This window comes from Scomber scombrus, chromosome 22 (genome assembly GCF_963691925.1).
Source record: "Scomber scombrus chromosome 22, fScoSco1.1, whole genome shotgun sequence".
Classification (NCBI taxonomy): Eukaryota; Metazoa; Chordata; class Actinopteri; order Scombriformes; family Scombridae; genus Scomber; species Scomber scombrus.
The window spans coordinates 15,211,294-15,232,995 of NC_084991.1; the positions used below are offsets into that span (position 1 = coordinate 15,211,294).

At 39.4% G+C, this 21,702-nt stretch overlaps 1 protein-coding gene across 2 annotated transcripts; it reads left to right on the forward strand.

The window, feature by feature from the left end:
* The first annotated feature begins 1,466 nt into the window (after window positions 1-1,466).
* Window positions 1,467-19,421, forward strand: tulp3 (TUB like protein 3). Of its 2 annotated transcripts, XM_062444088.1 has the most exons (12): window positions 1,467-1,668; window positions 4,861-4,902; window positions 8,555-8,606; window positions 13,020-13,182; window positions 14,080-14,307; window positions 16,944-17,077; window positions 17,203-17,391; window positions 17,531-17,643; window positions 18,057-18,174; window positions 18,291-18,389; window positions 18,505-18,676; window positions 19,277-19,421. In XM_062444088.1, exons 1-12 carry the CDS (start codon window positions 1,613-1,615, stop codon window positions 19,408-19,410), a joined length of 1,500 nt encoding a protein of 499 aa, XP_062300072.1. In that variant the 5' UTR covers window positions 1,467-1,612; the 3' UTR covers window positions 19,411-19,421. The 2 variants fall into 2 exon arrangements, with proteins under 2 accessions (XP_062300072.1, XP_062300071.1); XM_062444087.1 differs by lacking the exons at window positions 1,467-1,668; window positions 4,861-4,902; window positions 8,555-8,606 and adding an exon at window positions 9,921-10,038.
* The last annotated feature ends 2,281 nt before the right edge of the window (window positions 19,422-21,702 follow it).

Genomic DNA, 21,702 nt, shown 5'->3' on the forward strand with positions numbered 1-21,702 from the left:
AACATGCTGACCAACAAGTTTTCTGCCTAAGCTGTCAACTATGAATGAACCGAAAGCAGCACTTTGCTTATCATAGTTGGATATTGTAACACGATCAATATAAATCAATGAACTGATTAAAAAAAAAAAAGTATAGTGGTTAACCTCCGCAGCAGCAATGATGGCTTGTGGCTCGGATGTGATTCACTGCGGTTGTCTGCCGGATTCCTGACATATACGGCCAGCTGGCCCGAGTAAATCTGCTCTGTTTCCCATGCACGGAGAGAGACGAAAAAAACAAACATCCCTGGTATTTTTTAAGAAACAAAAGGGGGGCTCTCTCTCTCTTTCTCTCTCTCTCTCTCTCTCTCTCTCTCTCTCTCTCTCTCTCTCTCTCTCTCTCTCTCTCTCTCTCTCTCTCTCTCTCTCTATGTTGAATGCTGCAACTTTTACATGAATTTTAAGTTATAGTGTCAAAAAGCTGCTTACATTTCTTTAAAAGCTGTCTAATCAACGTATTTGTACATCGTGTTTGCCCCAAAGGGAAATGGTATTATTAACAACTCTTGTAGCTTATTTCCATCATTTTGTTTTGAGCTCAATAATTACTCCCTGTGGTGATTGATCCCCCCTCGCCCCCGCCCCCTCCACTTATCATCAGTGTCGACTTATACGCCGTTTTACCGCCGTCTCTCAGGACAAAAAAATACACAAACATGCTTTCTCTCCTCTGTGGCTTTCCTTTTTTCCTCTCTCTCTCTCTCTATCTCCCTCTCTCTCTCACTCTCTCTCTCACTCTCTTGCAAATAGGCACAGCAACAAGATTGGGAGGCTCTGGTCTCCTAGCAACTAGATTAAGGTCCCCCCCTTTACACCGTGTCGGTTTTTAGAAAGGGTAATCTATAGGTTTTTTTTTTTTTTGGTTTATTGAGTTACCTTTTCTATAGCAGCATGTACTTTTTTATCAGCGGTATCACGAGGAACACAGACACTAATATGTTACTCACACACCAACTGTTGCGTATGTAGGGTAATCCAGAAGTATTAACAGACAGAGTATTCATTTTTAGAGGCGATTTCAGGCTATTTAAAGCTCAATAAATTCCCACTATTGCGTATGAAAGATGCCAGACAGAATGTGCATCTGTGGTTTGTTATATGTGAGTCAGAGGAAGTGAGGAAATGAGCTCAGAAAGTTGGTAAAAATGAGGGGAAATTAGGTGAGAGCAACTAGTTAGAAAGCCACTGGCCTTTAATATCAAGCATGAACAGGCTCAGACGTGTTAAAGTAACTTTACCTAACACACAGTCTGTGAAAATAAAAAGGCTGATTTCATGGTCCCCCTCGCTTCCGGCTGAGTCCTTCTGCAGCTGCATGAAGTGCGAAGTCATGGTAACAGGTCCAAGCCTCCGACCTCAGTTCGCCTCGGCACTATAGTAGCTGTCACTCCCCTGGGTGGGACGGAGCTACTCTGTGTCTCAGTGACATAACAGCAGGGAGATCTGGGAGGCTTACTGTTTAATAGCACTGCAGAGTTGACTCCAGGCTCCAGGCTCGAGGTGTAAATGAATATTTTTGTGATACTCGTATAGATAGGAGAGCCCCCGGACTAGCATTCCTGAGGCAGCATCCATGGACACTGTAAAGAACGGTGGATCTCAGCCTGTCTACAGCCGCTGGTCGTACAGGTAGCCTCACACACAGGCACACATGCGGGTCAGGGACAAATAAGGGTTGGCAAGATGAGCAATTCAAAAATATCTTTAAAAATATTTTTAAGAACATCAGGTTTGTTAAAATGTACATTTTGTATATTTGTTGGTTTTATGTCATTTGAAATGAACTAAATGCTCCTGAAAATGTCAAATGGCGTAACCATAAAAGAATGATAAAGATTAGATAGTTTTTATCTACCTACAGTGTATTTAAGTGTACTTATACAAATAATTACTTCATTTTTAAAACATCAAAGGATAAGTAAGATTTTTGGATTATTTCTACATTTGAATTATAGAGAATTTTGTCAATATTGAGCACAACATATCTTAAAAACAGTTTTGACAAATGATGTAAAATGTGTTAAAGAAAACATAGTGTTGCATTGCTAAAAGTAGATTATATTTATTCTACATTTTAGTTCACATTTATTTCCCTGTATATAATCAGATTTTAATGAAAAAATACTGGTAACACCAATTGACACTGGGTTGCATCACATCATTGACCCGTATATGACAGTGTTAGTGCTAGAAGAGGTTGTTTGAGTTGTCTTTTGTGTGCCTTCCAAGAACCAGCTACTCTATCAAGACACGGACAAACCAGTTTTTTTCTTTAGTTTCTGCAAACCGTGTTGTTTTTTAGGGGAAGATTGCAGGATGGCCCGTGCCAGGACGCAGGTCAGCACTACTATAATGTTTCCTCCGAGTCACTGCTTAATCCCTGCGCTGGCCAGCTGGATGGCTGACCCCGCCGTCAAAGATGTGTGCCTCTCGCTCATGTTTCTGCCACCATGTCGTTACTTATTCAGAGCGTAAGGCAGTGACTGTGCTGTAACCAGAGTTGGTGATTTGTGTGTGTGTGTGTGTGTGTGTGTGTGTGTGTGTGTGTGTGTGTGTGTGTGTGTGTGTGTGTGTGTGTGTGTGTGTGTGTGTCTTAATAGGGTTGTTGTTTTTTTTTTGGCTGCTTGATGGGAACACTCATGTAACTAAGGATGTGCTCAGAATATCCCTCCAGCTGATTACTGAAACAGCTGAAAAAGTGTGAAAGTGTGTTTTTTTTTCTTTGGCAACACTCAGAAATGTGTAGATCCCGAATTGAATGTGTGTAATTATCCAGTTTGGGAAAAAGCTAATTGCACAATCACTTGAACTCCACACCTATAAACGTCATTTGCGTAACTGTGTGAACCTGCGTTGACAGAGGAGCTTAAACTCTTTTGAGAGCCAAAGTTATGCTTTTACCATCACATACTGGTCAGTTTCTGACTCCTAATTCATCTCTACATCAATACACACTCATAAATTCCCTGTCAGTCATTAATAAATGTTCTGTTTGATTAATCTTATGGAGAATCACTATTATATGGTCCATGAGAAGATTTTATTGAATATGATGAATACAACATGTTTTAATGCTGATGTTTGAATTTTACACATATTAAAATATGTATCAGCTGCACAAAAATATAACTAATGATGCTTTTTATTTCCATTTTTGTATACTGCTGGTCACATTAGGAAAAAGTCAGATTTTACAGTGTTTTTACAGCTGTCAAATTAAACAGCATGTAAGGGTTAAGAAAGATAAAAGAAGTAGAATTGTGTTCGCTTCATTTCTGAGAGTAAGATTAAAAGATGTGGGTAAGTATAGCACCTCTAAACACTACCTGTCAGCACCTCATAAGCTCACGAATGCACAAGTTGAATTTAGCTTGAATATTCAGCACATCAAGAAATGTTAAAAAAACAAACAAACATGCAAATATGTTTTTTTTAAAGGGTTGGGGAGGGGGTTTGAGGCTGTAATTACACCTCACCAAACAACAGCTGGGAGTAACGACTGTGTTGCTGCTGCTGCTGCTGCTGCTGCGGAGTCTTGTCGTCATGGAGAAGTTGCCAGGTTTGGTACCTTTGTGCCTGTTCAGACCTAAAACCAGAACCTGTGCCAGAACGAGCAAAGGGAGCTTAATAGGCGAAAAGTTAAATCTCACCAGCTAGTTTCATACTAAGAGAGGAGCTACTGCACTTATCCCTCTTTCATTCATTTATGTGTATTTTTGTGATGCTCTTTCTCTCTCTCTCGCTCTTTCTCTGTCTCTCTCTCTCTCTTCCCCCGGAGGGAATTAAGCATTTAATCTTATCAGTCCTCCTTTTTTTAAATTCTGTGTCCTCTCTACATTTGAAAAGCTGAATCGCCCGTGGCAGAAATTAAGTTCAGCTCATTCAACTTTCAAATTCCCCTTTTTGAAGTGGCGAAGTGGAAGACTTTTAATTAAAACGAACAATGGGCAAAATGGACGGCGCTCTGATAATAGGATCCCTTCGGTTAATGACATGCATCTTTTTCCCCCCCTTTTAAATAGCTTAAATATCTGAAAAGAGGTCACTGGTCAACTTGTCTTCTTTTTCACTGTGAATGAACAGCGGTGTAATGGACAGTAATTACCATTTTTACACTTGCCTTTTCTAACCCTGCTACTTGATAGATTAGAAAGTGTTTAAACCACCTGAGTGCTTATCCTTGTCCAGTTTAGGGAAAACACACACCAGGCTTTGAAGAGGAAACATTACCATTATTCTTATGCTATTAAAATAATTTTCAGGCATATTTAAAATCATATTTACCTCCACAAATGTTCTTTTAATAGATATTATGACGTGCAGCAGTCTGTAAATCTCTACAGCACAGTGCTAAGTAAGGCCTCCAATTACACAGAAGCCGGCTGCAGGTTTTTAATCAATGCCGGTGGAGGTGCGCCGCTGACGGAGCTGAAATCTCCATGGTTACGCCGGTCTGACACACAAGGAGGGGACAACAGCGGCGTGTCCTCCTCTTGTCACCCAAGCTGTGACAGACTAATGAAACATTGATCACTGGCAGCTGTGACGAGGTGCCCTGTGCGTGTGTGTGTGTGTGTGTGTGTGCGTGCGTTTGTGTGTGTGTGTGTGATGAGGACATTCTCCTAACCCCTAACACATTGAGGTTTTTCCGAACACTTTTTTTTTTTACATTGCATTATCACTTTGTTAGCTTCAAATCAGTAACGTCCCCTAGATTACGTGTTATATTTGTTTTGTCTTGTTGCGTAACTTTTTTCTCTCTTTTCTCACACGTCCTGTGCTTCTCGCTGCCTTGGTGCCAAATTTCCATCGTCCCCGAAGACCCTCGAGCTCTGCCAGCTTCTCCTCTAACTCAGCAGCAAGGTAAACACCAATACAACCCCCTCCAAAACCTCCAAAAAACACACACATACACATTCACACACAAACCTTCTTCTTCCACAATCTGTCAGTCGAATTACCCGGTCCACAGAGGATTATCGACTGACTGGACAGGAGGTTGAATTTAACCTCTACTCCTGTATGATAAAGAAAACCACATTGTGATCATGCAGCACAAGCAAGAAAATATGCGTTTTCAAAGGTTTTTTATCCATAAACTAAACATCATATTTATTTAACAACATTTTTAGAACTGCTTCAAGACTGTGTCAAGACTCTTTGCTGTGTCTCTTCCACTTTTTAATCAGTTTTGATTGCTCTCCAGGCTACAGACAATCCTAATGAATAGCATATATTTGCACATGCTATGATGAAGCTTTTATATGAAAAATATCCTGAAGCGCAGTTTAATTACAATATTAACACAAAAATCTCCCCCCAGGGTTATAACATGATGACAAAAAGATTTTGTGTGAGGTTGAATTCATCAGGGAAACTCAGGGAGGTGCATCTTTAACCATTATCAGACTGTGAATGCTTTGTAGCAAACAGCAGCATTACTGGCACAGCCTGATGGGAAATCTCAGCAAACATTTTAATCAGTTGTTAATGCCTTTCTCCTACAATTGGCCATTATCTCATTAGTTGGAGACAAACTGTATTGTAAATCTGGGAGTCTTTTGGTAAAAATGCAACTCTAGAAGAAGTTATCTAATCCACACAGGTGTCCAAAACACACCCGCAACAATCCACAGTGACCCAGGTCTGGCTTCTCAGCCCACCTGCGCAGCCTCCACCATCTCTTTACTGTAATAAATGTGTCATCATTAAAAACCATCACCTACCATTTAGAGCTGGGTATCGTTTAAAAAACTATGATACCAGTTCCAATCCAAGTACCCTTAAAGTGATACTGATACCAATTGCAGTGTTTGTTGAGAGACTATGATGGTTGGATCTCTAGGGAGGTCTGCCTCCCCTGGAAGAACATTTTTTACATTTTTAAGTCAAATGTATCATTCAGGTGCACTCTGAGAGCAAATTAAGAAGTTATATCAATAATAAAAAGTATTTTAAACAATTTAGTGCTTTAGTAATTTAACTACTGGTTGTATAGTTATGAATGGTGATGACAGAGCAAAAAAACTGTTCATAAATGCTCCAAACAAACCATCAAAGAAGACTAATGCCCATATTTCAGCTCTAAAAACAAAGAAAGCTGAAATTATTATCCAAGTTCAACTAGTGCATTACTTGGCAACATATAAAATACTGTTAGATTTTGACATTTTTTTAAGTACATATCTTTTTCTACATTGTTTTAAGTTCGTGTTATGTTTTTCAAATAACTAAACTACAAAATTAGTGGCACAAATTAGACTACAATTAGACTTATATAATTAATGGAAAATGCTGAACTGAGTACTTCATTTGATACCCATTACACATTTTGTGCCCTTGCTTTTGTCTGGCGTAACAGGTGTGTAGTGTAAGCCACACTTTAGAGCATTTAGGTGGCATCTTGGCTGCTGAACTGCTAAGAGCACTAACTCAAATTCACCGAGACTTCACCACCATAGATCGGTTGTAGCTGCTGTGGCAGTGGGCCAATCACATGTCACATTAAATCAAAGAACGCTGGCATTGATTGGCTGTGAGCAAGTCCATACAGATAGTCATATTATCTAGCTCTGGGTGCAAAAATGATCAATTGCAGGTATTGTTCGATGGGAGACATTTCCATTCTACTTGGTATTGATTTATTTCGGTCGATATCCCTACCTACCATCATTCTCCACTCTCAAGCCCTTCTCTCTGTCACCTGCACCATCATGGCCTCCAAGGGAACCCATCTCTTTGCCAGCGTCAACAGTGAGGGATATTCACCAGGGAGAAGGATTTATGAGTTATGATAAAACACTCTGGTACGATTGTAACACAGCTTTATTACAGCGTGTGTGTTTCAGCTTCGTGGTATAGATGTGTTTCCAGCACTCAGTTTGGCATTCAGTGTCCGTCCTTCAGAATATGAGCCATGATGTCAGCCGGCGTCGGGCTTGAGGTGCTTTAAGCAATGTATGTGTGAGTGTGTGTGCGTGTGTCATCATCGTCACCGACACACGAGTGGAAAGCATATGAGAGCGACTAAGGGAGATGGAAATAGCGAGTGAGGAGGATGAGCGAGTCAGATATCTGATGAGCTTACTTGATGGAGAGATAGGCAGCGTGATTTAAAGACTTCTCATTCTATATCATCAATCCTTTTTTCTATTTCAGCCCACCGGAGCATGTGACGTTTAATATATTCTGTGACGGGGAAAAAAAGAGGAAAGACAAAGAGAAATGGAGTGTGTGTGTTTGAAAGAGAGAAGAGTAGAGATACTGTAGGTGTCTGACAGTACAGACTCCTGCTGTTGACCTCCTCTCCGTCTCTCTCCTCACTGTAGCTAAGCAACATGGACCTGGTCCCTTTAGATAGGTGTCCGGGATAAATGCCCAGAGGACCCAGACTACAATGAATCCTCTCAGCTGGAGCCTTGTCCTTTTTTTCTTTCTTGTTCTCTGTCTATTTCTGTCTCGAAACTAAAAATATTGTCAACAACTTTCAGAGATGCCAAGACTCAGAAAGTCAAGTCGGCTTCTATCTTTTTTTTTATTGTTTGATTTGGTTCTAGTCTAAGAGATCATTATTGTTTTAACCAGGGTTGGGAAGGTTACTTTGGAAATGTAATATGTTACAAATAACTAGTTACCCTATTTAAAATGTAATGAGTAATGTAACTATTTCAATTACTTAATCAAAATAATGTAACTTATTACATTTGATTACTTGATTATTTTTCTAATTTTATGACGCACGTATTCAGCTGTTGGGGTAAGTGTACCACTAAGCCCACCAAAATCTAAGTTTAGGTGTTTTTCATGGATACAGATATGATTTATAAGGGGGATCATTTCTTATGAAGCAAGATTTATCTCTCATTTGAAAATGTATTCATTAGTTCATGTAGATTTTGGAATATAAAATAAAGATATTTTATGAAAAAAGTCAAAAGTCTGTCATGGGCTTAATGAATACTGTGACACCATTTAAGCCCACGTCATGATTTATTTACAATATTTTTATTGTAACTAAATATTATAATATTATATTAATTTTTTAATGATTTCAAAGAATAGAAAACAGCAATATATGTACTCAATAACATGTTAAATATTAAAAAATGAGGAAAAAACCCTCCTGAGCTAAATCTTAAATGTCTGACTTCTGATGTAATGTATGTCTGACCCTTTGTAATCATCAACATTTTCATAAGTAATTTTAATTTAATTACACATTTTTTCTCAGTAACTGTAACACATTACAGTTACATTTATTAATTACATAACGCTGTTAAATGTTACTAGTTACTCCCCAACACTGGCTTTAACTCTCCCAACATTAACTACGTACACTTTGATGAAAATGTCACTGCAGTGATAAAAGTCCATCCATGATAAAAAATATTTGTATTAATGTAACTGCAGTGGTGACCCCTACTGGTATAATGAGGATAATCACACTCAATGTATAGTAGAGATGCTTTAAGATAAATGTGTTAAGTCTCTAACCTTTTCCCACTTTTCTCTGCAGCGGCATTGAAGATGACAGCTCCAGTCTTATGCAGCAGAAACTGGAAAAACAGGTTGGTAGTTAAACTTAATTCACAAACAAATTCACACTTTATTTAGGGTCTTTCAAAGAACATCTGGTGTCGTCAATAGTGATTACGGTGCAGCATTCGTCTGATTAAGTCTCCTAACTCACAAATAGATGGTAATCTGTGTTGTATTTATAAGAAACTGCTAAGAGTTTTGCTCTGGTCTGGTGAAGTGAAAGAGCAGAGATGACCCCGTGTTCTCCCATTCCGGTGTCACCCAGTGGCGTCCGCTGTTGGCAGCAGCTTCGACAAAACTACACCAGTTGTGCAATTTAATGATTAATGTCGTCGGTTTGGAAATCTCTTCTTTTTTCCACATGCCGAGCTGTTGGAATATTTAATGCTTACTCACTCCTGAAGCTGGATTGTTTCTCTTTATCCCACCATTACCTGACAGAGCCCTTCTTCTGTCGCACATTTGTTCTCTCTTCATCCTTTCCCCCCTCCTTCCCACGAGTCTCTGTAAGATGTTTGATCCCAAACCCGACCTTGCTGTAAAGCTGCGGCGCGCATAGCTTTGGTTTAAGCTGGAAGCCGTACGCCGCTATCTCACACATTAGGCAGAAAGAAACAGGAGGGCCAGATTGGTGAGTTCAAAGAGAGAGGAGGATTTAGTGTGGGGTGCCTGGCTTTGTAAGTGGTGTGTGTTTTGGTGTGTGTGTGTGTGTGTGTTAGTGTGTGTGTGTGTGTCTCATGGTTCCTCCGTGGCTCAGTGGTGCCGTACACTTTCAGCCGAGTCGAAACAGCCTCGCTTGAGAGTCTTGTGTTCTTATATAACTCACAAACACTTGAGCTCAGCAGGGAGATCAGAGGTAAGTTATGGAAAATATGAAAAAAATATTTAAATATTAAAGAATAAAAGTTCAAATCCACCTTTTTACTGCGTTTTTACATGTTTACCCACCCTAATATCAAATAGTCAAATAAGAATTATTCATGTAACTGTATCTCACTTTGAGCGTACCTCACAGCTTCTATCACCGCTTCCTCTCTCTCTCTCTCTTTCTCTCTCCCTCCCTGTCTCTTTTCTGCTGTAGCGCTAATGACTGCTTATTCAGTTAGCAACGGTGGTCGCACATACACACACACAAACACACACACACACACACACACACACACACACACAAACACACCAGCGCTCAGTATTTGGCTGAGAGACAGACCCCTCTTATGTCAGAGGACCACATAGTGCAGAGGAGGCTGTTGGGGTTTTTTCTTTTTTCTTTTTTGATCGTCAACTCAGTTCCAGAGGAGGAATGAGGGACAGGAAGACAGAGCTCTGCCCAGTGGGAGTGCTGCTCGTTTCGGGGAGAATGTAGCTCCATCTGACCTGAAGACAGATGGGACCAGGGATGTTTTTACTTTAGAGAAAATTGTTAAATTTGGCTTACGATTTGTCAGGATGTCAATGGAACGGGTTGGTAACTTTTTAATATTTTCTTTCTCTGATATATTACCTTTTTTTCAGCTGTCTGAAGAGTTTGTATGAGTGATACAAAGTGTACGTGGCTGTTGATTATCCAGTCTTCCTCTCTGACTGTTTTTCCAATCTGTCTTCCGGAGATAAGAGAGAAAGAATCCAGACAACAATGTTTCACTGACAATTCTCAGATTTTACTCACTTACTATACTGTGAATGTTGTGCATGCATGACTTGGTCTTTTTTCATCTCATGTAGGTCATGTTATTGTTAACACATTATTTACAAGGACACACACACACACACACACACACACACACACACACACACACGTATATGTTATAAGTCTCATCAACTCAACGTATGCTTTATAAATTTGATGCACTTTTTCCATGTTTTGGCCGACACAGGAAGAACCGTTGAAAGACTGCATGGAGTCACACCCTAGTCTAAATAATTCCAAGTCCTGAGTCTTTATCAAAGAATGGGATACTACAATGGACTGCCTTAAAATAGCTCACTGGGAGGGAAGACAAAACATACTGGTCAGACTGCGATAGTACAAAGAATTGGTCTAGTGTGTGGAACTACAGTGCAAGTAAATATCAGTCTAAAAAGGTCAATTTCAGTCAAAAAAGTTGTTTCTGATGCAGTTTTACTTAATTTAATAGCCAGTACCTTGACAAAATGTAGAATAAATCACTTTTGAGTAAAGATAATCTTAAATATTATGTTTAAAGACACAATATAAAGATTTTATACTGTAAAATTTGTCAAGAAATGTATAACTACCAGGACAAAATTGAGCTCAGTAAGCATTTCATCTACAGTTGTCTGTGTTTTTTTTTTCTTTTCTTTTGCGACCATTGTTGTGCATCCTGAAATTTGGCAGTATTTTCACAACCATTTATTACTTAACAACAATAATAATGTCAATTATGATAATCCCGGCGCTTTATGCTCTATTCAGTCGTCTCTTTTATTTATAGCCACTAAAGAGAGAATGCAAATCCTGGTCCTCTTAAAAGCGGAGTCTTTTGAAATGATAACTAACCCACGTCTGAATGATGGAGCTCCCAGACTTATCATGAGCTTGTCCATTAAAGAACAAACATACATACATAGATACAGAGTTCAAATGTACCTTTTTATGTTGCTCATAATCATAGTAGAGTCACATGAGCATATTTTCTCATCCTTTGTCAATTAATAATGGCTCTGGTCATTGCACCCATGGTGGAAATTGATTGTTTATAATGCTGGTCAATTTTTTAAAAATCACCTCAATCCACTTTTCCACTCATAAATCATAAATCCAGTTGTTGATGTTGCTGTTGCAGATTTTGAGACATTTTCAGTATTTAACTCAATGACTAATGAGTTATGAAAGCTTTTTGCTCCATCTAATATGAGACAAGGCCTACTGGTCTCTTCCAGCTCGCTAAGCATCACTAAAGAGAACTTGTTGTGCATTCGGCGCGCTAATTAATGTTCTTGCATAATCTATCCTGCTTTGACCACAGAGACAAGGGCTTGGGGGGGTGAAGTGGATGAAGCTTGACTAGGGTGAATTCCCAACCCTTACTATACCACACCATACCTAGCTGCTGTATATACCAATTCTGAGCAATTATCAAACAATAATAACAACAATAATAATAATAATAACAACAACAATAATAATGATAGCACCTTTCACACAGGACATGCAGCTCAAAGTGCTTTACAACTAAAGGAAGTACATAAACCAAGTGTTTCACATTAGAAAAGCCTAAAAGGAGAAAAAAAACATTAATAAAAACAGTATGATAAAAATAAAATCATAATAATAAATAATAAAAAAAATAGTGCCTAGTAAAACATAGAATAAATAGAATATATAAAATCATGTAAAATACAATGTTTTGAAAGTAGTGCATCAGTGTGAAAATGAAAGCTAGTTAAAGGCTGAAGTGAAGGTAATTTATTAGCTTTCTTTAAAAAAAATATTTAGCTAAATATGTATTTTTCATAGGTTTATCATAGGTTTGTTTAATTCAAATACACATTTTCAATACCAAATTTCGCCAATTATTTTACGATGGGTCCTGGATCATCGTTACTAGAATCTTGATGCCGTTGAATAGAGCATACAACATAACACCAAAAGAGACCCCTCATTTTGGCTTTTCAGTGAACCCATTCAGTGCATGCTTTGGCAGGATTGTGATGCTTTATTATAGATGTTTCCCCCTCCTCTCTTTTGGCTTCACTGAGTCATTCAGTATTCACAAAACATAACCTGTACTGTTCATTTACACCGTAGATGAAGTGTGGTTGTTTATCACAGTGCTTATCATTTGAATGAAGAGTGTTCCCTGTGCAGGAGTTTGAAGGATGCTTTATCTATCGTGTAAATTATTCACATTTTGAGTCACTTATTCCATCATGTCAATATGCAAGATTTATACCACTGCCTAACAGGCTCAGACCTCTTCCCTCTGATGTTCAGGTGGTTTACAGAAACAGAATACTGATGTGTGACTAAAATGTCTCGTCCAGTTTAGATTGGTGTTTAGCTATGCTCGTGGAGGGGCTCTTGGGATGGAAATGTTGATAGGTGGGTCAGAAAGATGGCTTAACAAGTATTTAATGGATTACTGTGAAGTTTTGTACAAACATTTGCAGTCTGAGGAGGATAAATCCAGATTTGCATGTTGATTACCCCTAAAAGTAATATGGAAATCAAAGCTGACACCTGTGACTTTATCTTCAATGTTATCCTTTTCGCCATTTTCAATACATACTGATAGCAGAAATTACAAGCTGTATCTCATCATGCATACAGATGTAATTACCCTCACTTCATAAAGCCGATGTTCTCCAGTTTGGCTAAATTGTCTCAGCCACGCTGGCTATAGTTATCTATGCTGTGATTTTTGATTGGTGCCATGTGAGTCTCTAAATGTGTTTAGTTTAACGCATTTTTTGGTCTACAGAGGGCGCTGCTGGAACAGAAGCAGCGGAGGAAGCGGCAGGAACCGCTGATGGTCCAGCCCAACACAGAGGCTCGACCCCGGCGCTCCAGGACACGGCGTGGAGAGGAGCAGGCCCCGCTGGTGGAGTCTCAACTCAGTATCATCAACGATGTCATCATGGATGGTAAGAGGGAAACACTGGTCGCTGGTTTGTGTTGCATCATTTTTGCATCATTCATGAGGGACGTTTTTTTTCTCAAGGCATGTAAAATCACACAGGCATCTTCAAACAATCTTCTCTCCACACACTCAAAAGTGGGCATTGACTTCATATTGCAACAGGTATTATTTAAAAAAAACACATTATATAACCTTAACAGCACAAATTTGTCATGTTCAATGTTCCACTGACATCAGCTTGGTGGTTTTTTTTGGATAAAAAATAAAAACCACTTGCGGTGCCCCATTTTATAGCATCATTTCATATTGTCTCCAAGAATTATGTGTTAGCAGATTATTATCAGATATTAAAAGCAGAATAATAGTAGATTTTACTGCATTGTACACACACACTAATGTTCATATTTGACGTGTTCTTCCTTTGCCAAGGTTTTTAGCAGGTCACTTAAGGATAGTTTACATAGCAAAAATTAATGTTGTGGTAATTAGTAGTATGTCATTTTCAATTTTTATAATAATTAAATTCTCTTTAATCATATGGTTGTTCCGTGTTTTATTTAGACAGACTCTTATAATTTTAAACATAAAAACATGTTATTAAGTGAAAATTCAAGGGAGGGATTATTCATTTAGACACATTTTAATTAACTGTCTCTTAGCAGGTGAAGCTTACAGGTATATGCTAAATAAAGAAAAGCCTGAAGAGAAACTCAGCACATACAGGATAATAAACGGTACACAATCATATACCAGATACCTAGAGTCTGTTTAAGGCACTCGTAGTGAAGCTTTTCAGTAAGTGTGATGACTCAGGTACGACTCAGCTCAGTCACAGACAAACACAGCTGCGTAATTATCACAACACAGGCTCGTTAACAACTGATTGTTTTTCCTGCCATAGGTATCGACGGCCCAGCAGCTTTCCTGGGATCAGAAGCCCCTGATATGGGAACGAAAATTCAAATCCTGTCGGTGAGCCAGCCCCAGGCCCAGTCCCAGTCTCAGTTCCAACCCCAGTCCCAGTCCAAGCCTCAGTCCCCTGCTGCTGCGGAGGAGCCTGAGAGGGACGGAGACACTGAGACGCTGCTGGAGCCCAAGACAGATATCCACGAACTGCTGCAGAAACAAGGTGTGAGTTTAGCACATGGGATAGAATAAGATAGATAGAATAAAGATCTAGGTTTTAGAGGGAACAGACTTGTTGCTTAAGTGTTTTTGGAAGAAAGTTAATACTTTCCCCAAAATTATAATGTTTGCACAACCAGTTATCACCCCCTAGACATAGACTACCTGGGAAAAAAAGCGGTACTAAATGTGAGTCTGACGGTACTAATTGTCGAGGAATGGCAAGAGAGTGTTTTTCGTATCAGGATGACAATCAATCACCTGAACTCTGAGAGTGTATAATGTATTTATGCACTCAGAGTTAATGCAGTTATACCTCTGAGTCACTCCAGATTAGCATTTATTGCCAGACTTTGTGACATGCCCAGAATTTCAAGCCCTTGCTGCAGTATGGAATATGGATGCAGACAGTGGCGTGATTGATGGTGACGCAGTGAGAAATGGGTCATTTAATAATAGGCCGGAGCATTGTTCACACTGCAGCGCTTATCTGTGGCCTCATTATAGCTACTACCACCCACACTACACCAGCCAGCTGGGCAGGGATTTATAAAGTTTATGGAAGATATGACCCGAGTGGGTTATGTACTTTTTTTTTTGATCCACCTGCTGCTGTGGTGCAGAAACAACTTTCTCCATCCTAAATGCACATTGACTTACAGAAAAAGTTCAAAACTGGGATCGCAAAGCCACTTTTGGTCCAGATGTTGGAGGAAATTAGTTGATTTTGAAAATAATATTGGGTAAAAATTGATCAAAGGCTGCCGTAGCTACCGCATCTTTTTTTCTACGATGTGACGTGATGCTGCAGTAGCAAATGTCATTGTCCTCCTCAGTAATGCAAAGCCTCATTGTTAATGTCACCCCAGTTTAGCATAGGAATACATTATTTCCTCAGGAGTTGAGACAGGTATTTTTGGCTCCCTGTCCCTTGATATTATCCCAGCCCTCCAGGAAATGGAAGGAATTCAGATTCTGAGGCATATTTGATACATATTTGATGAGCTCATTCAATCACAACCTGTATTTTCAGGTGAGGGCAAAACTTGAAACTCCCTGTGAGGTTATTATGATGTGGATATGTGTCTCTTTTGGTTTATTTACTAGCTTAAAGTTCTTGTGTTGAGAGAGGTTGCTGCTTAGCCCATTAAGAGTCTTCTCTGACATTTCCAGATGGTTGATTTCATAACCCACTGGCTCACATAAGTTTGTTTGGTGTTTTAATTGGAGCCCTGGAGTCACTGTTAGAGGGAGTCTAACATTTGCAATCTGTATTTCATGATGGCTCTCACTTTCTCTGAGGGATTGCTGCATATCCAGGGTTCGTCTCTTGCAAATAACCCAGTTTAAATATTGTTTTTGGCTGTGCTGCCTGTCGCATTATTCATCTTTTTCAATTCCTACCCTGCACACCCTCTAACCTGCCCAGGATATGTTAGTCCAAGTGATTGGTAACAGGAGGAGGTGTCAGAGGTGTCTGAGGCTATAATGGCTCTTTTGTCTGCCAAATGGAAAATGCTTTGTGCGCCTTAAGAAGCAAAACCAAAATTACTGTAATTTATACACGTCAAAGCTAAAGATTGGATTCCAGTAATTATACAGACTTATGCAACATATCATTTTATAGCAGCCACATTACTATAATTAATGTTGCTTCTGGTCAAGCAATTAATCTACAAATTACATTTTAATCCCAGTTTGAAATGTTCTTACCGCCCACGTTTTACATACATCTTAAATACTGCAACAGTTTCCTCTGCTTACTGACATCTCTCCATACCATTGGATCATTGTCATCTTCTGACAGTGCATTCAAATTGGGTACAGCTGCATCCAAGAGTTGGCTGATAAATCCAATTATCAATGACGAAACAGATGTCTCAAGCAGTCCAGACTAGCTGCAGTCAACTATGCCGATTTTACATCTGCATGACTGCATGATTGCATAGAGCTGTCTCTCCATGAGGACACAGATGTGAGCCACGGGAGGGATGTCAGTCTCATCTCTTGACATTAATCACACCCGGGATGCATAGGTTTTGACAGGTAGGGCCAGTCGAGGCCATTAGCTTAATGTGACCTTTCGGTGAGGTGAGTGATGAGCAGTTTAACAGAATAATATGTTGTTCAGTCAGATAGAAAGCAGCGTGGAGATGGCTCAGATTCACAAGGATTTGTTTCTGATTCCTTGTTTGCTATGAAGTTACAGATATGAATCTCCCCTGTGTTCAAAACAATACCTCTATTAATATTTCTCAGTAATATAAAAGGAGTGATCATTTATCACTCCAGTCCTTTTATATTTATAATTAAGTGTATAATGCACAATTTTATCATCTCAAGTATTGCATCAGTTCTTACATCAGTTCCTCAGTAATTAGTTGTCACACATCAAAGACTATAAATGAACCAAAATGATGTAAAATACACCTTGGGGACAATTTGATGCCAAATGAAAAAAACTTTGTGAGGAAATGAAATAAAGTGTTTAGGATTCTTGTACATTTGGGGATATGCAGAGAGCCTCTGGGTTTCATTTCCCCTTTTTTTGGTCTTCTTTGAAAAAGCTTCCCAGCATGAAAATGGTAAAGACTTAAAGCTAAACATTAAAGCTCACCGTTGCCTCGTGTCCCTTACCAGGTCTGTCTGGCAGTATGAACTTTGATGAATCCAGCGAGCACGAGGATGACGCGGAGGAAGAGCGGACACGTTCTCTGTCCCCCAACGCAGACACAACCAGACCATCCTCCGCTGCCAGTGGCAAGGACGTTTCAGTGAGTAGCCCAATAAATTCACTCACAATTAACATCCTAACATTGCCAGCACTACACAACAGTACACAACTCCTCAACAAGAGCCAAACAATGTGTACAAAGTTCATGTACTGATTCTACCTCAGGAGGTGACGTCCGGATCGCCCACTGCAGAGAGCTCGCTGATCGATGTCACCAATCTAGAGGAGTTTGTCTTGCGTCCGGCTCCGCGTGGCAACAGCGTCAAATGTCGAATTACCAGGGACAAGAAGGGCATGGACCGTGGCCTCTATCCAACCTACTTCATGCACATGGAGAGAGAGGATGGCAAGAGGGTGAGGTTTGGAGACGTTTAAAGAAAAACATACACAAAAAAAGATATTTGAATATCCATCACTTAATAAGAAACTACCATCTCAACCCATCGTGGACATTATGGATACGGTATAAATACATCATGGTGTCTCTTTTCAGGTGTTTTTGCTGGCAGGAAGAAAGAGGAAGAAGAGTAAGACATCCAACTACCTTATTTCAGTGGATGCTACTGATCTGTCGAGAGAGGGAGAGAGCTTCATAGGTAAACTGAGGTAAAACCACACTTTCTATTAGATCTGTTTTAGTCCATGAGGGGCTACATGGTCATTTCTTAAACTCATTTTAGAACCTGGATTATCTTCTACATCGCTATACTAACATCTGCGTAAATCCACTTGAAAGTGTTGGTGAATTAAGACGATGTTAACAACATTTCACTTGTTTTTTGTATATGCTACAAGACTGCGTTTTGTGCTGATTGTATGAAACAAACTACTTAATCCACAAATATGAGTCAAATAGTTGCGTTATGTGGCACAACTATGAGCAGTGCTTATTTTCATTTTCCAGACAATTAACAGCAGCTCTTAATAGTTATTATTGCCTAAACATGAGTATTTTAGTAGTGATATTTGGTTGGTTTTCAACAAAGTCAATCAGTGTTTTTTGTTCTCATTTCTACCAGGTCCAACCTCATGGGCACCAAATTCACAGTGTACGACAACGGCACCAATCCCTGCAAAAACCCCGGAGCGCTGCTGGAGGAGAGCAACACGCGACAGGAGCTGGCTGCCATCTGCTATGTGAGTGTGAAACAAAGACACACACACACACTCGCGCACACACAAGCTATTAATGTGTTCGCTTCATCCTGAGTTCATTCATGAAATTAAGTCTCATTCTCTCGACCGCTGGGCAGGAAACCAACGTGCTGGGATTCAAAGGACCACGTAAGATGACTGTAATCATCCCGGGCATGAACATGAACTTTGAAAGAGTCCCTGTAAGGCCTCAAAATGTGAGTCTGACGGTCATGAAATGCGATCCTGTTTTGACTGTGCATCATTTTTTAACAACCTAGTGTGTTTCTGTTCATCTGTACCCAAACTGACATCTCAAAATAACTATTACAGGAGCAGGAGAGCCTCCTGAGCAGGTGGCAGAATCACTCACTGGACAACCTGATCGAGCTGCACAACAAGGCCCCCGTGTGGAACGATGACACCCAGTCTTATGTGCTGAACTTCCACGGCCGGGTGACTCAAGCTTCGGTCAAGAACTTTCAAATAGTTCACGACAATGACCGTAAGTTACCTCTCTCTGTGCATAGATAGATATCAATAGAGCTCAGAAGGAGAAGGAGGTTCCTACCTTCAAGCAGTGGCTCAAGGAAATGACTGACAAGCTTCACCTTGAAAAAATAAGGTTCTGTTTGAGGAGCAGAGAATCACAATTTAACAAGATTTGGCTGTACCTTGTCTGTTACCCAAGAAACAATCCATAGTAGACACTCATTACTCTTTAACCTTTGACATGTTATAGTACAAACTGAGCAGAAGGGGAGGGAAGGAAGGGTGGTCGGGTATACGTATGAAGATGTGTGTGTGTGTGTGTGTGTGTGTGTGTGTGTGTGTGTGTGCGTGCGTGTGTGCGTGTGTGCGTGCGTGCGTGCGTGCGTGCGTGCGTGTGTTTATTTTGGACACTGTTGGTTGTATTTTCTTTGTTTCCCTTTTCAATTGAATATGTAGACTGGGTCCCTTTCCTCCATTATTCCATTTTCAATAAAACACACTTGACAAAAAAGATAGATATAATTAGTCCATAGAAGTAAATAGAACACATTTTCACACTTTTAAATGCTCATATGCATTTAATACTGGACTTTCTGTTTCCCCCTCCCTCCAGCTGACTACATTGTCATGCAGTTCGGCAGAGTGGCCGAAGACATCTTCACCCTGGACTTCAACTACCCCATGTGTGCTCTTCAAGCCTTCGCCATCGGCTTATCGAGCTTTGACAGCAAGCTGGCCTGTGAATGAACCGCCGCCAGTTCTGCTCCCACGCCTCCGCCTTTCCTGTTTCCCTGCAAAAATCTCTTCTCGCTGAACTACTTGGAAGCCGTCAGCATCGCCGCTTAAATCATCGGGAATTTGTTCACACCGAAGTCAAGAAACCAATATGAATAAAAGCAAGAAGATGCTGGTGAGGAATGTCGGTGCTCTGTTGGCAAATCCAGCGATCCTCCAGACTTAAATGTTGTTGTTTTTTTCCTGCCACTTTTTACAGGGGTTGTTTCAATATCAGTTTATCCTTTGTGTACAGTTTATGTGTATTTGTACACATGTATACAACCTAAAAGGGAAAAGACAAAGCAAAACACACCACTCTCATCAGTGCTGGAGAAAAGGCGCTTTTATCATACATCTGATTCAAAAAAGAACCAGTGTTAATTTATGACAGTACTTTTTTGAAAAGCAGTGAGATTCGTATCAATCATGTATTTTCTGTTGTTTCAGTTGCCTTTAAATTTGATTTCACACAGTGTTTTTTTGCCATGCTAGCGGCGCGGCTTTAATGGCGATCAGTGTGTCAGTCCAACAAATTTATCCAGGCTGCAGTATTTTAACATTTGATGGATCGCTGTGGGGATTTTTGGTACTGACGTCCTCTGTCCCTCCTGCAGCTGAGATTATACGAGCCAGACACCTGAGGCTGATGAAATGCAGCTTGGACTGATGAGTCAAACCTGACAATGTAGAGTTGAGCCTGACAAATGGAGTCTGAGGTTTCACTTTGCAGAGCATAAACCATTTTGAATAATAACCAAACTGCATGGCTTTTCCTCTGGCGACACCTTCAGGCCAAACTTTAGACTTCCTTTTTCTACCCTGCTTTAGTAACAAGGCAAAAAGCAAAGTGGTTGTACTGTTTTTCCTGGTGTGTAATTAGCGTTACAGTCTCCTCCGCTAGCATGGCTGCAGAATTTAAGTCTTGTTTACATCTTTAAACGTGGCAGTACGGCTTAATCTGCCATCTACTACTAATTTCAGTCTTTATTATCATGTTATCATCACTCCTTTTGTTTTTCATGTGTGGAAGGTGCATTATTCAAAAAAAGAGACCTGTCTTATGTTTATTGTGTTTTTGTGAATAAGTGTCATTTTTATCTTGTGACTGTGATTTTTCTTTGTTTTAGCAAAGTTGGATTATCATGGAGAGAGAAAAAAAAAAGCAAACGCAGAATTGCACATTTAATGAAAAGATATACATACTGTATATAAAATACAATGTAATGCCTTCTTCTTATTTCATTTAATCTAGCCGTCTTTAAGCATAAAATACTAAAAGTTCATGGCGACACAAACACAGAAATCATCCGAGAAGACTTTGTTTGTTTTCATGTAGAAAATCTACTGTGTCTACACTGATTGAACAAGATACAGTATATGTGACGTTTTATACTGAGTAGAGAAAGAGTCGGACCTTATGTTAAACACACCACATCATGTTGGCCTGCCTTCTGTAACTGCCTGTGTCTTCTCTTTTGAATTGTGAGGAAAACTTAAGGGAAATCAATAAGGGATAATGGACTTTTATATGGCTCATCATTAAATGTCCCTAATATTTTGTTTTTTTTAAGTGTACTGTATGCATGTGATGAAAATGAAAAGTGAAAACATCTGTATAGTACATACAACCAGCAGTGAATCATTTTGAGTGGCAGTCATTTTAATACAACCTAATCTGGATCCTTCACTCATAAGTCTTCAGTGGGATATCCTGCATCAAGATGGTTTTTCAGGGGTAGACTGAACTTAAACTGCTATCTCAGTAGGCAACATGCAAACTATAAATATCTTGTATACTATACTTTCAAAGAAATCAATGTTACAAATAATCATAAATAACTGTGTGCCAGCAGTTTAAGAGTTTTTGTCATTTTGTACTCAGACATTATGAAGAAAGTGTGCAATGGGAGTTTTGAAGAGAGAGAAAAAAAAGTTTATAGAAAAATATTTTGGAATTTGTATACTTTTATTACAAGAGACTTTGGTGAAACACATTCCAGTCGAGGCAGCATTTCAACAGGGTGAAAAATATCAATGGATGATCAAACGTGTGAATCATGTTAATATACTGAGAGATTAATGTATTCAGCAAACTGTTTATTTTCCTAAACATGACCAATGTCAACTTGATTCAGAGCAAAACAAAAGTACTTATTTCCATCCATGTAAAACGTTTAAATAACCAAAATAAAAACTGTTTTTTTTTGTGGAACTTGTTTTTTTATTTGAATTTTTGGCACAGTGCATATAATAGAAATCAAA